The following is a 16,050-nucleotide window of genomic DNA, read 5'->3' as shown; positions in this document are numbered from 1 at the left end:
TTTTAAACTTTTTTTCCTCCCCATTTTATGTGTCTGGTACAGGGTCTCACTGTGCAGCTCAGACTGGTAGTGATCCTCCTGGTTTCAGCCTCCCCAGCTCTGGGATTACAGGCATGTGCCACCATGCCTGGACTCTGCTGGCTCAGTGAGTCCCAGGGGCGGAGTTGGGGGCAGTGGGACCTGGGATTGAACCCTGATCCTTGCACTTGCCAAAGCAGGCGCTTAGTCCTCTGAGCTATCTCACCAGCCCTACACCCATTGCTTTTCCCTAAGTCTTTTACGTTTATGCTATTACCATGAGAAAACCCTGCTAAATACAGCAGACTTATGAATGCTTTCAGTTCAGCTCCTGAGGTATCATAATAAATACATTCTTAAATATGGCTGTTGGTCCTTTCATCCTGTGTGTATTTCACAGCATCTTTTAGTATTTTATCTGTTTCAGTTTCCAACATGAATGGCAGTGCTGGCATTTGGTCTGATAGGTTTCGCCCCTGCCAAAACCCTCACTGTATTTTTGGACCTAGTTCTGACATTGGATCATTGTATTTGGTTGTATGGCTATTTTGTTCTACTAGTCAAGTATGACATAAAAATACCTTTATCTGTTTATGGTAAAAATACATGTTGATAGAACACAAGAGTAGTGTGGGTGTATTTACCCTCTGTAATGCTCAGGTAATGTGTACAAAATCTGTTGAGCATGATGTTGGTAGAAATCCCAGCTTGACACTTTGCACACGTGCATTCACCTTACTGATTGGCATACCAAGTGGGTAGGCAGGAAGATTGTTTCCTGTACTCCCTAGGCACAATTGCTGAGATCTATAGCTGGCTGCTATTATGGTAAAATGTAAGTTTACAGTAGAAAAGTGTGGGATGGGTAGTTGTAACCCAGTGTTATGTCCTGAGGGGTAATCTTAGCTAAACACTAGGAGTTATTCCATTATCCCATATACATTGTGTGGGAGAACGCATGAGATTTGTACAAAGTATAGAGGCAGAATTTGAAAGTCCCTTCTGTGTTTTTTTTTTTTTTTTTGCTACCAGGGATTGAACTCAAGTGTATTTTATTTTACTTTCCTTTGTTTTATTTTATGGAAGGGTCTACAGGGTGTTCTGGATCTCACTACTAGATCGTACTTGTAGTGATCCACCTTTTTACAGCCTCCCAAGAGGTGGGATTACAGGCATGCACCACCATGCCCAGTCTCAATTGCCATCTCAACGTGCCCCAGGGGCGGGGCTGGCCTGGCAGGCCCAGGGATTGAATCCCTGACCAGCTGAGCTATTTGGCCGGCCCAGAACTCAGGATCTTGCGCTTACAGGCAGGTGCTGTGCTGCCAAGCTATATCCCTGGCCCTCCTTTTCTTTTTGAAATACAGTCTTAGCTCATTTTTGAGTTATTGTGGTTGCCTCTAACTCTTGTCTGCCAATCCCGTGGTGTATATAAACTATAATGGTTCATTTGTTCCATCTTATTGCCAGCTGATTGAGCGTATGTTTCTGAAGCTTTACTATAATGGGCAGAAAAAGCTTACATTCTTACCTTTAGTTGATTATAATCAGTATTTTGTGGTTTGAGGCTTTTTGGGAAAAATTGAGTATTAGAAGTGTGATGTAAGGGGCTGGTGAGATGGCTCAGTGGTCTAAAGCACCTACTTAGAACAAGCTTAGCAAAGCACAGGGACCACGGTTCAATCCCCCAGCACCACATGCCAGCCAGCCCTGCTCCCTGGTGGGCTGAGCTGGCCACACACACACACACACACACACACACACACACAAATAAAAAAATTAAAACTAAAGAAGTGCGATGTAAAACTTTTGCTTTGGTTTAACTTTGTAATAGGCATTGGTTTAGTGATGGGCTGTGAGCTTAGTTGTTGTTTTTTTTTTTTAATTGTAGTTGGGGGCTAGGGATATAGCTCAGTAGTGCAGTGCCAACCTGGCAAGTGCAAGGTCACCAAGGGGAGTTTGGTTATTGGTACAAAAGGTGGGGGCGGGGACTGCTTTTTATTGAGCAATATCCTTAGCTCTTTATTTTTTATTTTGAGGCAAGGTTTTGTAAGTTGCCTGAGCTGTGTTCTTGTGACTCTTCTGCTTTAGACTCCCAAATGCTGGGATTATAGGTATGTGTTACACACACACACACACACACACACACACACCCCAGTTTCTTTTTGGGATTGAACTGAGGACCTTTGCAGTGAGCTACATCCCCAGACTTTATACTTTTTTTTCTTTTTTTGAGACAGGGTTTCACTGAATTTACTAATCAATTAGTAAATTTGTTAATACCTGATATCCTTCTACCCTTTGTCATACATAGGTTTGTGTGGAGGTGGATTGGAGTAATAACTTCTACTTTTTCCCCTCATCCTGTTGTGATGGCTAGACTAATGATTGGCTAGACTATTCTTTAATCAACTAAAGCTTTGTTGACATTTTGGGCTAGGTGGCTGTTTGTCGGGAGAGCTGTCTTAATGCTTTGAAGAATGTGTAGTAGCTTCCCAGGTCTACTTCTTCCATGTCAGTAACCTTCTTCGCTCCTTATTTGTGATACAAATATCTCCAGACATTGAAGATGTGTCCTGGGAGGCAGAATTGCCCCAGATTGGAAACCACTAAGTCTGGATCTAATGGGGGAAAAACAGGAACCAATTGTGTTGGCTCTGTGTTCTAATTATACTATGATATTTATAGGTAAACAGCTCTTATAAAGAGGATGCCTCCAAACAAAAGCAACCAAACAAAAAAAAGAGGATCATCTATGATTCAGGTAATATTTCTTCTGAGGACTTTTCAAGTATTAGAATCTAGTGCAGGATACCATGGTTCGATCCTGAATTCCACCTGCCTTACCAGACCCACCCTTAAGGCAGCCTGAGCCACAAAAAAAAAAAAAAATCTTTCCCAAGTATTAGAATCCTTTGACCCCAGTGCTTGGGAGGCTGAAAACAGGAAAAACACTATGAGTCCGATCTATGTAGTGAAACCCTGTATTAAATACATTTAAAAAAAAATCCTTTTATATACCATAGATATTGTTTTCCAAACTGATGTTTGAGACACACAACTCTCTATGATGTTAACAGCTGTGGTAAAATGTAAAACAATTTTATTGAACTGGAGTACTTGGAACCTAAATATATTAACATATGAAAGGTTTATTCAGAGGGACATAAAGTATATAGCATGTCTCATACAGTTTGAATAGAACTTATTTGTTCATTTTTCTGTGTGTTTGGGATCAGATTAGGGCAAATGCTAGGCCAATTCTCTGTACCCAGTTTCTGCGCATGCCCTAAATGATTCAAGGGCTGGTCTAGTAAGCTTTACTTTTTTGTAGAGAAGATCCATCTTGTGTGACACTTTTCTTTCTGTTTTTGTTTGTTTGTTTGAGACAGGGTTTTGCTGTGTATGTCAGGCTGGCCTTGAATGGCAGTCCTCCTGCTGCTTTTTATTGAGCAATATCCTTAGCCCTTTATTTTTTATTTTGAGGCAAGGTCTTGGTAAATTGTCTGAGCTGTGTTCTTGTGAGTACTGGGATTACAATCATACACCACCATGCCCAGCCTCTCCTTAATTTTTATTTTAGTTTATTATTTTTTTGTGGTGCTGGGGAAAGAAGGCATGATAGACAAGTGATTTATAGTGAGTTATATCACCAGCTATATTTAGTTTTAGAGACTGAGCCTTGCTTTATTGCTCAGGGTGGCCTTGAAGCCATGAACTCAAATGATCTTCCTGCCTCAGTCTCCTGAGTAGCTGGAGGTCCAGATGTGAGCCACTATATCCAACTTAATTTTATACTTTTAAAATTTATTTTAATTTATTTGTTTTTTGAGATAAGGTCTCATTACTCAGTTCAGCCTGGCCTTGAAGTCACTATGTAGTCCAGGCTGGCCTCAATCTTCCTGCTTCAGCCTTCTCGGTGCTGTGATATTATAGGCATGGGCCATCATGCCCAGTCTAATTTTTTATTTTTGTCCTATGTGAATTCTTTTTTTTAGCAGAACTGGGGATTGAACTCGGGTCCTTGCACTTGCCATGCAAGCACTTTTTGTACTGAGCTATCTCCCTGGCCTGTTCTGTGTGAATTCTTTAAAAATGTAGCCAATGGAAACATAGGTTGTTAAGACTTTTTTAAAAAAATTCTGTAAAAATATTATTTGTGGAGACAAGAAATTTTATAGGTAAATAAATGCAATTAGAGAGGCTATATTCATAAAGTGAAATAAGCCAGACTTGCATATGTAAACATCATTTTGTCTCCCTAGTTTAAGAAACTGAAAGAGTAAATAAAATCCAAAAGGTACAATAGATACTGTGAAAGGAAAAGAAACTGCTCAAAAGGAAAGAACAACTGGGGTTGGGAAAAGAGGAAAGAAAGATGGGAGCAAAGAAAAGGTCTGTATATACACACAGGATAGCTAAGATAATTGTGCTATTAATTTCTACTAGTTCATTGAAAGGAGCAATGCTTATATTTGATCAATTTTATATGCCTGTATTTTGTAATCTGAGCACCTACTTTGAAGGTAATAATATGAATATAATAACAGTTAACTTCTTGTCATCTTGTTTTGAAATTTTATATTGGTTTTGTTTTTCTCTCCCTTTAAAATAAAAAGAAACTATGAAATACATTTCATATGTATAAACTCTGTATTAATGATACTATCTAAAAAAAGAACTGGAGGGCTGGGGAGATAGTTCAGTAGAATAAATGCTTGCCTGGCAAGCGCAGGGTCCTGAGTTCAATCTTTGGTACTGCAAAAAAAAAAAAAAAAAGGAACTGGCAATTTTTAAGTTCTGTAATTTTAGTGAATTAATTAAATTTTGGTGTGGATTTAAGACAAGATGTCACTATGTAGTTTAGGCTGGCCTTGATTGAACTGACTGTGCAGTCCAGGCTGGCTTTGGTCTCAAACTCACGTTATCCTCCTGCCTCAGCTGCCTGAGTGCCAGGATTACAGACATGCATCACTACGACACTGAAATACTGGCAATTTAATTGTTCATTATAATTTAGAACAGTTTGAGACAGGATCTAGAAGTGCATGGTATAGGGCAAGAAGAAGAAAATATAGATATGTAATTTTATTTTATTTTTTATTTGTTTTTTAATGTATTTTAGTGCAGGGTCTACAGGGTCTCACTACACAAGTCAGACTTGTAGTGATCCTTCCTGTTTTTCAGCCTCCCAAATGCTGGGATTATAGGTGTGCATCGCACGCCCAGTCTCCTTTGCCCTCTTAGTGCACCCTGAGGGTAGGGCTGGCACTGCATACCAGGGATCGAATCCCTGGCCCCTGAGTCTGCCTAAGCAGGCACTTTAATCCTCAAGAGTGAATTTATGAAACATCTTTTTGTTTGTTTTTGTTTTCTGACATGCATTTGTCTCACTTTTTTCTTGTTGCTGGGACAAAATACCTGACACCCAAAATTATGGGAGGAAAGGTTTATTTAGCTCACAGTTTGTGGAGGTTTCAGTTTATACTCATCTGGCTCCAAGCCAGAGTGGCACATGGCAGAGGGCAGCCGTTTATTGCAGCGGAAAACAGCAAAGAGTAAAGTGAAGAGCCACAGCTGTGGCTGCTAGCAAGCCTCTCTCCCCTCTTTACACTGTATTCAGGCTATTGGGTATAGCATTCACGCTCATAATCCCAGCGTTGGGTCATAAATTAATCACAGACTTTAGAACCCCCTTCCTCCAAGACTGCATGAAGCTTTAGGGGGACACCTAGACACAAGCAGTAAGTGTCTTGCTGTGTAGATTGGTCTTTGAACTCACTATGTAGTCCAGGCTGAACTTGTGGCAGTCCTCTTGCTTCAGCCTCCCAGTGCTGGGATCACAGGTGTGTGCCACCACACCCAGCAAAATGTCTATTTTATACTAGACACAAGCTATGCTTGGTGCTTACACCTTGTCCTGATATAATTTTTTTTTTTTGGCAGAACCAGGGATTGAACTCAGGCCCTTGCGCTTGCCAGGGAAGCCTTACTCTACTGAGCTATCCCCCCAGCCCCTGTCCTGGTATATATTAAGTACACTGGGCAATTATGTAGTTGTGATCCCCTCCGCCAAGAGATCTCCACACCCATTCCTGGGACCTGTGCATAGTTATATTACAGAACAAGGGGAAATAAAAGGTGCATTTGAAATTTAAAAAAAAAAAAAGGTTGTTTATTCTGGGCTTTTCAAGTGGACTCAGTGTGTGCAGAGCTGGGGAGGTAGAAGAGCTTCTGGAGAAAGGTTCAATCTGTGGAGTGTTGGAGAAGGAGAGATAGCAGTGGAAGGGGAGGAAGGGGCAATGTGCTAGGGGGTGCCGACAGCGCCTGGAAAAGTCAAGGGTGTGGATTACTCCCAGGGCAATCAGTGAGGAGCACAGCGCTATGACCTTGATGTTTATACAGTGAGGCCTACATCAGACTTTGACCTCTAGACTGCTACGATGATAAATTTGTGTTTTAAGCCACTGAAGTTTTGGTGATTTGTTACAGCTGCAGTAGGAAGCTAGTACATCTCTTGATAAAGTTCACAAGAGATGTGCTTTGAGAGGGATCCTGAGGAACTGATATATAATAACTACTTAGAAATATACTGAGCCCGCTCGGCATGGTGGCCCGGGCATGGCATCCCAGCACTATGGAAGCTGAGGCAAGAACATTGCTGTGAGTTCAAGGCCAGCTTGAATTGCATAGTCAGACACCCCTGTGTGAAAGAAACAAACCAACAAAGAAGTACTGAGCTAGGTGTGGTGGCCCCTGCACTTGGGAGGCTGAAGCAGGAAGATCACAAGTTCAAGACCAACTGACAACAATTTAGCAAGACCCTGTCTCAAAATTAAAGAAAGTCAGTCAAATGAGTGAAAAAGTGCTGGGGGTGAATCTCAATGAATCTCAATGAGAGGAAGCCCTGGTTTCAGTCCCCAGTCCTCTGGATTCAGTACCAAGTCTGTGTGGAGGGAGGTATGAAAAAAATGTTACAGTACTTCTTTTTAGATTTTGTTTTCCTTTCTCATACAGATTCAGAGGCAGAGGAGACAGTGCAGGTAAAAAATGCCAAAAAACAATCAGAGAAAGTATCATTGTCTAAACCTGGTAAAATTTTACGACAGGATCCTGTTACCTACATTTCAGAGACAGGTAAGGTCACTAGATATTTTTAGATTTTGAGACAGATGCAATGTGTCTTGATGTTCTTTGTGTGTGCACATGTCTCCTTCATCTTGAAATGAATTTCTGTTGCCCTGTTTTACTTTGCTGAATTATCAGGGGAAGACTACAGTGACCTTTAGCATTTTCTTTGGGTTTAAAGGCCAGCTAATAGCCAGAGTGGTGACAAATGCCTGTAACCCAAGTAAATCAGGAGACTGAATCAGGGAGATTTCAGGTTAGAGGCCAGGCTCAGCAGCTTAGTGAGATATCATCTCAAAAGAATTTTAAAAGGGGCTAGGAATGTAGCACAGTGGTAGAGTGCTTACGTAGCATGCACTAGGTCTTGGGTTCAGCCTCAGTTCTGCAAAAGAGAAAGGGCCAGTTACAAAGGAATTTTTAAAATCTCTCAGTATTGAATCAGATATTATGTTGACTCATGTATTAAAATATTTGTGGTGTCCTATAAAATTACTTTTTTATTTTATTTTTTTTTGGTACAGGGTCTCACTATGTAGTTCAGACTCATAGTAATTCTCCTGTCTCAGCCTCCCCAGTGCTCAGGTTACAGGTGTGCGCCCCAGGCTTGGATACAGTGGCTGGCTTGTGCTCCCCAACCCCCCAGCGTGTGGTACCGGAGATCAAACCTGGGTCCTTGTGCTTATGAGGCAGGTGCTTAGACTGCTGAGCTATCTCCCTAGTCCTAAAATTACTTTTTAATGTACTTTTTTAATCTTGCATGGTACAGCCATAATCTTAGTGTATAAAGTGACTTTTTCTTGTGATTTATAGTTGAGCATCGATATGACTTGACCTCTGTTTCTCTGTTGACCCTAAATACTTAGTGTTGACATTTCCTTGAACTAGAGTCTCACTATTTAGCCAAGGCTGGCCTCAAGCTCTCTTCCTCCTGACTCAGTGTCTGGACTGTCAGCCTTGACTTTTATTTTTTATTTTTTAATTTTTTTTATCTTTTTTTTATTTTATTTATTTATTTATTTATGTGTGTGTGTGTGTGTGTGTGTGTGTGTGTGTGTGTGGCCAGCTCAGCCCACCAGGGGGCGGGGCTGGCTGGCATGTGGTGCTGGGGGATTGAACTGCGGTCCCTGTGCTTTGCTAAGCTTGTTCTAAGTATGTGCTTTAGACCACTGAGTCATCTCACCAGCCCCAGCCTTGACTTTTAAAAAAAGTTTGTTTTATGCTTAGTCTGATCTTTCTTAAAAGTATTCAAAGAATAAAAGGCATTTATAAATAATTGTGCACTAGTCTTAAGATTTCATAGTACGAATAATTGTTTCATACAAGGCAAGGATCTTGGAGTTACATTGTCATGGGGTGGGGAGAAATTCAAATAATGTAAATTAGTGATGAGGTCATTTTGATTCTAGCACTGTTAACTCCTAGAGAAGACCATAAGCAGGGCCATATGGGACAATGTATATATAAAGCCCCACCCGATTCCTGACACATATACTAGTAGACAGTCAGAAGGAAAACAGAAAAGAAAAAAAAGGCTGCAGGCAAACTTCGTAGGCTTTATGAGATATTGATGAAGTTGTTCAGATTAAAGGTAAAAACGTGAAAGCTGTGAAGTATATTTTTGGTGAGATTTTTAGGAGGCTGATGTCTTTCTTTGCTATATGACAGCAGATTAATGCTTTTAACCTTTTGTATTGAATACCTGCTGTGCCATGTTAATATGCTGAGCTGTGAAAGGCTCAAGTCAACAATTTCTGTGGATAACCCACTACTATTGTGGATGGCTGGACTGTGTTGGATTGTTTTGCTGAATTCACGTACCTATAGTATTGGATGCCAGTGGAATACCCATCTCTGATAGGACTAAACAAAAAAAGGAGATACAAAGGAAGGACCATTTTGTATCTGTATATGCAGAATAGTTAGGATAGATAATCAGCTACTTTTGCTTAATTGAATGCGAAGAAAGTTTTGTACTAATAGTGTTTGGACAGGATATTCTGTGCATCTTGTACTACAGATAACCACTAAGAAGATAACATTGTACAATCTGTTAATTATTGAAACTGTCCTATTAATCAGTTTTGAAACTGTCTCAATGATATTTGTTTCTCAATTAAAAAAAAAAAAAAAAAAGGAATACCTGCTGTGGTGCTGCATGTTGTAGGCACGTCCTCTTTCTTTGTGAAACCCATCCCTGTTTTAGATCTGGCCGCCTCTGCAAAGTTTTAAATGTGTGGAAGGAATCATGAGAGCAGGCTGGTAATACGTTTGTTGTGTAGCTGAAGGTGTGTGGTCTGGTTTTCCAGTGACATCCTGAAAATGTCAAATTAGTATGCAGACAGTCATGGCCTTCAACTGCGGATCAAGGCTATTGTCACTAATTTTTAAATGCACGAAGTGGTCAGACAGTTTGAGCTCTGATCACACATCTTCTTTAACAGAGGACTGTTTATTTCAGTAGAGGATTTTTTTTTTTTTTTTTTTTGAGACAACGTACCACTTATATAGTTCAGTCTGGCCTTATATTAATTATGTAGACAAGGCTGACCTTGAATTTACAACAGTCCTGCTGTCTCACCCTCCTGAGTATTGGGATTACAGCCTGTACCACACCTAGTTTAGAGGGATGTTTTGAATGCTAGTTTCTGAATGTATGTCTAGCTTTTTATCTGAACTTTTAATAACCATTAGGCCATGTGTGTTTCTTCTGCCCAGGGCATGTACATGTAAAGGTAAGCCTTGTGTGCTTGCTTTATAAAAATCATAGAGTACAATGGTCCAAGTATTGTACAGCATTCTTTTTTTTTTTTTTAATTGAAATATGTGAAAAAGTACATTAAAACAACTATTTTTGGTTGTTTTAACGTACTTTTTCATTCTTTGAAATGATAAGTGCATGGGAAGAATATAAGCCCTCCTTCCTTCCATAAAAGAGAATGAGATTATTAAAAAGTCCACAATGAAATTAGCATGATAAAATAAATACAGCAGAGATTAGGTGCATTCAGAGTGGTGCTGTAGAGGATAAAATACAATAGGACATTCACAAAAGAAAAGCGTAAAAAAAAAGGAAAAGTGTAAGACAGTGTGAAAGATAAAAGCCAAAAGTCTTTGTGTGGGGAACAGGAAACTCTTGTTTGCCCTTGGTGGGAATGTAGGTGGGTGCCCTCACTTTGGAAAACGGCATGGAAGTTTCTCAATAAGTTAAATGCACGCACCATGTGACCCCCAGTCCCTCTCCTGGGCATGTACCCAGAGGAAATCGCCGCCTTCTGGAATAAGGATTTTTTTTTTTATTTGGTCCTCAAATGCCTTCATGGAGGGTTGTGGGGATCGAACTACAGCAACCTGAGGCTGACAGCTTTGTGGAAGCAGCCACTTAAAGGATTGAGCTAGGGCCAGGCCCCCAGCCTTCTGAAGCTAGCTGCACTTCCGTGTTCATTGCAGCATTAGTAGCAGTATTGCCGACACAGGCACAGCCCCAGCAGCAGGTGAATGCCTGAGAAGCTGTGTCGACACAGTTGTGTGTGTCTTTGTTTGAAGGAAGATCCTGCTGTTTTCCACACGGGGATATATGTGGAGGCCGTCATGCTACGTAAGCCAGGCACAGGAGGAAAAGTAGTGCGTCATTTCACGCATCTATGGGATTAAAAAAGCAAACAGAACAAAACACCAGAAAACACAAAAAATGGTCAGCTATCCAGAGAGAATAGAACAGTGATGACTGGAGTGAGATGGAGGATGTGGGGAGATGGAGGTGAGAGGTGCAAAATCACAAATACGCAGGAGGAGCACAACTGGCGAGCGTGTACTTGAAAGAGGACTCTAGTTGCTACAGTTGTGTGCTACTTGGGATTCCTGGAAAGTGAGTAGATTTTAGGTGCTTTTGCTACACAGGAAATAAGGAGCAGCTATGTGAGATGATGGATAGGTTGATTTCCTAGATTAGTGATGGCAAACTTTTCAAGCTTTCAGTGATACAGACAGCCTGCTGTAGCAGTTTTGCCATACGGTTCACCACTACTGTCTTGTCGAAACATATACTCTGGATCCTATAGCATTATGTTGTGTAATTTAAATATACACAGTAGAATTTATTTATAAAACACAGATTTTAAAGACTTCATATAAAATGTAAACTGTTGTTAATTCTTTAGTATCAATTACATGTTGAAATAATTATTTGAATATATTGGCCAAATAAAACATTGTTATATTCATTTCACCTATTTTTACTTTTTAAAAATGTGGCTAGGAAAAAATTTTCAGTTACATATGTGATCTATGTTTCAATTCTGTAAGCAGTAACATTTCAATTATTTTGTTTATAATATATAGATAAGCTTGCCACTTAGCTTTGTGGCAAATATTTTTTATTATAACCTTGATTGTCTTTTACTATTTCTTGATTTTTAAAACTAACTTATCTGCATTAATTTCACAAATTATCAGAAAAAGAAAAATCACTTATAAATACTTTCATAGCTAACCATTGACTCTAGTAAAATGTTTTTCTAGGTTGATCAGAACCTAAATACTTCTTGTACCAGGTAAATGTGTTTACTTTTACTGTTTAATGAAGTGAGAGACCTTGAGTTTTGTTTGACAAAGATGACCTTTTATTATGTACTTTCATCAAAGGCTGTTATTTGATTGGGGTTTTTTCCTGTTTTGAAAATTTTTTATGACCTGTAGTTTAAATTCAGCTAATAATTCCACAGAGGCAGTTAATAACTCTTGATGTTACAATTATTTGGTGAGTGTTCAGGTGGTGGGGGAGCTGAGGATATTGTGTTTTCCAGCTTACCATGTATTATTGGTGACCTGCGATTTGGGAGAATAGGAAAAGAGATTACTGAGGTTTGTATAATATTTTCTTTGAGCTGGGTGTGGTGGCACAGGCCCGTAATCCCAGCACTTGGGAGACTGAGGTAGGAGGATGGTTGCAAGTTCAAGACCAGCTTGGGATACAAAGTGAGCTCAAGGCCAGCCTGAACTGCAAAGCAAGATCCTATCTCCAAAAAAAAAAAAAAAAAGACAAAACAATAACCAGAAAAACTTTCTTTGGTAATTTTTGAGACATACAGTTTTGTGTGTGAGATTAATAAAAGCAGATTGTGTGTATGATGGAGAGTTCTCAGATGTTTTCAGGAAAACCTAGAATGATTGAGGTAGAAAATTTCCTTGAAATGAGAAGAAATCACAAACTATATATTGTGTGATTATACTTGTTAAAAATATGTTTCTGGGGGCTGGGGAGATGGCTCAGTAGAATAAGCACTTGCCTGGCAAGGCAAGGGCCTGAGTTCAATCCCTGGTTCCATGAAAAAAAAAAAAAAAAATCTGTACACTGAGATTCTGTTTAAAAGAAACCAAGTTGAGAATTTTTGAGGATGAAATATTTACATGAACGTTGTCTGTAAATCACTAGAGTTAGTGTTTCTCCATTCAGCCCCTTGCTGTAGCTGTATTAAATGCACTTGCTTGTAGCCAAGGCTGGTCTTCAACTTGCAATGGTTCTCCCACCTTGGCTTCCCAAATGCTGCGATTACAGACATGCACCATTATACCCAGCTTGCAGTTTGCATTTTCATAATTTAATGTATTTGTCTGCCTTTTTTCCTCTTTCCCTCCTCCTCTCCGTGTTCTTCCTTATGCTCCTGCATCCTACTCTTGCTTTCAGAAGATTTCTAACTCATTCTTGCTAGACAAGTGCTCTTCCATTGAGCTACATCTCTAGCCTTGTGGTTGTTTGATAGACTTTGTTGTAATTCTGTCAGAATCATAAGCAAAATTGTTTAGCATGAAGGGACAGATAAAGTCTAATGAATAGTTGTTCAGTTACTTATGAATCTTAGTAACTGTTACTATCTTGTATTTCTCTATATTGCCATAAAGTAGTGCTTCCTAACCAAGGGTGGCATTTACCTTCCAGGGGTCTTTGGTAATATCTGGAGGTCTTTTTGATTTTTTTTTTTCTTCAATCAGATTTTATTGGTACATTTTAGATACTGGTTTTTTTTCATTAACTTTATTGAAGATCAATAATTACATATATTAAAAATTGCAGACAAATACTGAAATGTGAAAGATATAAGCTAAAGACAGTGATTTTCAGAGTAATATTTCTGAAATGAATACATCGTATGAGATTAATAATAGATTGCACATTGTAAATAAGTTATTTATAAACTTAAATGAATATAACAATAAAAATTGCCCAAAATAAAAATGAAGAATTTACAGATCAGTCATATAATAGTTCACTATGTCAAAATCAAGAAACTTATATTCATATAATTAGAATTCTTAAAGTAGAAAGACGTAGGCAATAAATATTTAAAGATTTAAAATTTCTGAGTTTAAACTTATAACACCACACTTCTAAGAAAAATGAACCTTTTGCACAAGAAATTTGAATGAAATCGTACCCTGATACACAAAAATGAAATTGTCCAAAACTTATTGTAAAGAAAAAAATCATTAAGGCATATACATTGAAAAATCAGCTATGGAAGAACAAAATTAAATAGCATCTTATTCCACATTACATTTTAGATATTTGTAATGATCACATTCAGTGTAGGGAATTTGTGCCTGTGCATGATGTAACTGCATTGTTTTTGGTTTTTCCCGTGACCTTTTTTATTATTACAGCTGGAGGACACTAAGACACCTATTTGGTAGAGGCTGGGGATTCTGCCACACATCCCACAGCACATGGAGCGCTCCCATGGCAAAGGATTACCTTACCGAGTTTACCGAGTGTGGATATTTTGTTTCAGTTCTGATAGTCCATGTTTTTAAAACCCAGCTCAATTATTCGTCTTGGAACTCAGCAGAGGTTTAGGACTTCACTATCCTGAGTGAATCTGTGTACTTTTATTGAACATTCTATGCCTCCCTTTTACCTGCTTGTGACAATGCAGTTTCATAACATTGTCTCTAAACCTTTCCTCTTCTACAGTTCTGTAACTGGGAATCTGTCTTTCACTTTTGATAGTTAGGATTCCATTTCTTTTATCTTTAAGACTTTTTTTCTCAAAGGCCCCTGGGAGTGCAATAGAACTTTTATGCATATTTACATATTCATGAGAGGTAGATACTTTTTAAGTTTTTTTGAATGATTTGTTCTTCAGTTTTCTATTAGTCCATATTATGACACCTGAAGAAAATTAAGTGATCGATAGAGAAGGAAGAGAATTGAAGTGGGCTAGAGTCTCTAGAATGATTCTTGAGATCTGAACCACCTTGCAAAATGAAGAAGCTGGTTGGCTGTGGTGGTGCACGCCTATGATTCCAACATTCAGCAGGCTGAAGCAGGAGGATTGTCCTGAGTTTGAGGCTAATCTGGGCTACGTAGTGAATTGATGGCCAGCTTGAACTTTTTGGCAAAACCTTGTCTCAAAAATACCAACTGTGCACCAAAAAAAAAAAAAAAAAAAAGCCCAACTCATGATATATACTGTGCCATAAGACAGAACTGTGTGCCAGAAGCAGAGAAAGTAGGCTTGTCATTAGGGACTAGCAAAGTGGTATCCAGAGGCTTTGTACTCAACTTTAATGTGAGACTGGCCTTCATGCCCTCCACCTCCTGGGGAGGGGTGGGTGAGCGACTTTGGAAACAGCAGTGCAGAATTGCTTGCTCACTGTGTGAGGCTGGCTAGTCAGGTTTCCTTCTGTTGTTCATGTCATGCCTTAGAGCTCTAAGTGTATCTGGGAAGTGGACTTTAGCCAGTTGTCAAAACCCTTTCCCTGATTTTTCTTTTTCAGGGAGGGCCGATGGACTTGGCCCTTGTATATAGATAGCATCTTATGTTAAGCCAGTGTTTTTTCCTCTTATTTGTCCTTATCCAACTACTTTACCAGCCCCCCCCCAAATTATAGAATAATTTTATTTTGGAAGTATAACTAACTCCATTTGATTCTCGGAGGATCGTTGGTCATGAATCATGAGTCTCTTGTTTCTTGACTAAAGAGCAGGCTCATAAGTTTTGTTTCATTAGGTTGATATGCCAAGAATGTCTGCTTCACTACATCAGTGGGAAAAGTTGGTATGTGTATTTTCTTTCCCACCCACTTAATCAATGAGTAAGTACTGAGGCTTGGCAAATGGATGAATCTTTTTCTACTTTTAAGACCGTCATGGTTAGGTTTTTGATTCAAGGAAGTACTGAAAAGGAACTTCATCGGAAATGGCTCTAAATTCTTGGGTTTCTTTTTTGCTTTTTGACTTGTTGCTAATTTATTTTTAATTTCTGTGATGAAATCTCCCCATTAATTGGATTTGATTGTGTTCCAGGCCAAAGGAGGGAAACCATAGAATTAGGATATTTAGAGATCTATTTGGAAAAGCCAAGCTCTGTGCACTATGAAGTCCAGGATTAGATTTTTTCTTTCTTGGCTTGTGAATAGATTTCTGTACGGAGCTGTACATTATTTCCTTTCTTTCATTTGCTAGCCTTCTAAATAAATGAATTAATGTCACTCAAGGGCAAAACAATTTTGGCACCCAGGCAATTCCTCTGCTGTGTGTTGGATAATGTTAGTTTACTTGATTGTTACCACATTTGAGATTATATTGTCTCTAAATAAAAATAAATGGTGTTTTTTATAAGGAGACAAATATCCTGGAGGGAAATTTTAAGTGTTCACTTGCTCGTGATTTTCAACTAGTTCTCAGAAATTTGACTTAGATCTATTTTTTATCATGTTATTATAAGTTTCCAGGGAGAAGAGAACATAGCTTGCCTTTCGCTTCTGACAAGGCAGAAACAAATTTAGGATTGGTAAGAAACAAGAGCAAATATTGAAGAAGAGGAGTGTTTTATGCCTATGAGGTGTGTAGGATTGGAGAGTATTTTACACAAGATTATTCACAGAAATAGGTTTTCATCAGTGATT

The 16,050-nt window shown here is 38.9% G+C and overlaps 1 protein-coding gene across 1 annotated transcript in view; it reads left to right on the top strand.

Moving 5' to 3' along the window:
• Nucleotides 1–16,050, top strand: part of Rfc1 (replication factor C subunit 1) — a 96,321-nt gene that overhangs the window by 28,871 nt on the left and 51,400 nt on the right. Inside the window, exons 3-4 of the mRNA XM_023702767.1 lie at nucleotides 2,707–2,782; nucleotides 7,036–7,155. Of these exons, the coding sequence (XP_023558535.1) occupies nucleotides 2,707–2,782; nucleotides 7,036–7,155 (196 nt within the window). The remainder of the gene's footprint in view (nucleotides 1–2,706; nucleotides 2,783–7,035; nucleotides 7,156–16,050) is intronic.

Source organism: Octodon degus, unplaced genomic scaffold, assembly GCF_000260255.1.
Source record: "Octodon degus isolate 3935 unplaced genomic scaffold, OctDeg1.0 scaffold00158, whole genome shotgun sequence".
Taxonomy (NCBI): domain Eukaryota; kingdom Metazoa; phylum Chordata; class Mammalia; order Rodentia; family Octodontidae; genus Octodon; species Octodon degus.
Note: the sequence above shows the minus strand (reverse complement) of the source record. Positions and strands in the feature narration are given on the sequence as shown.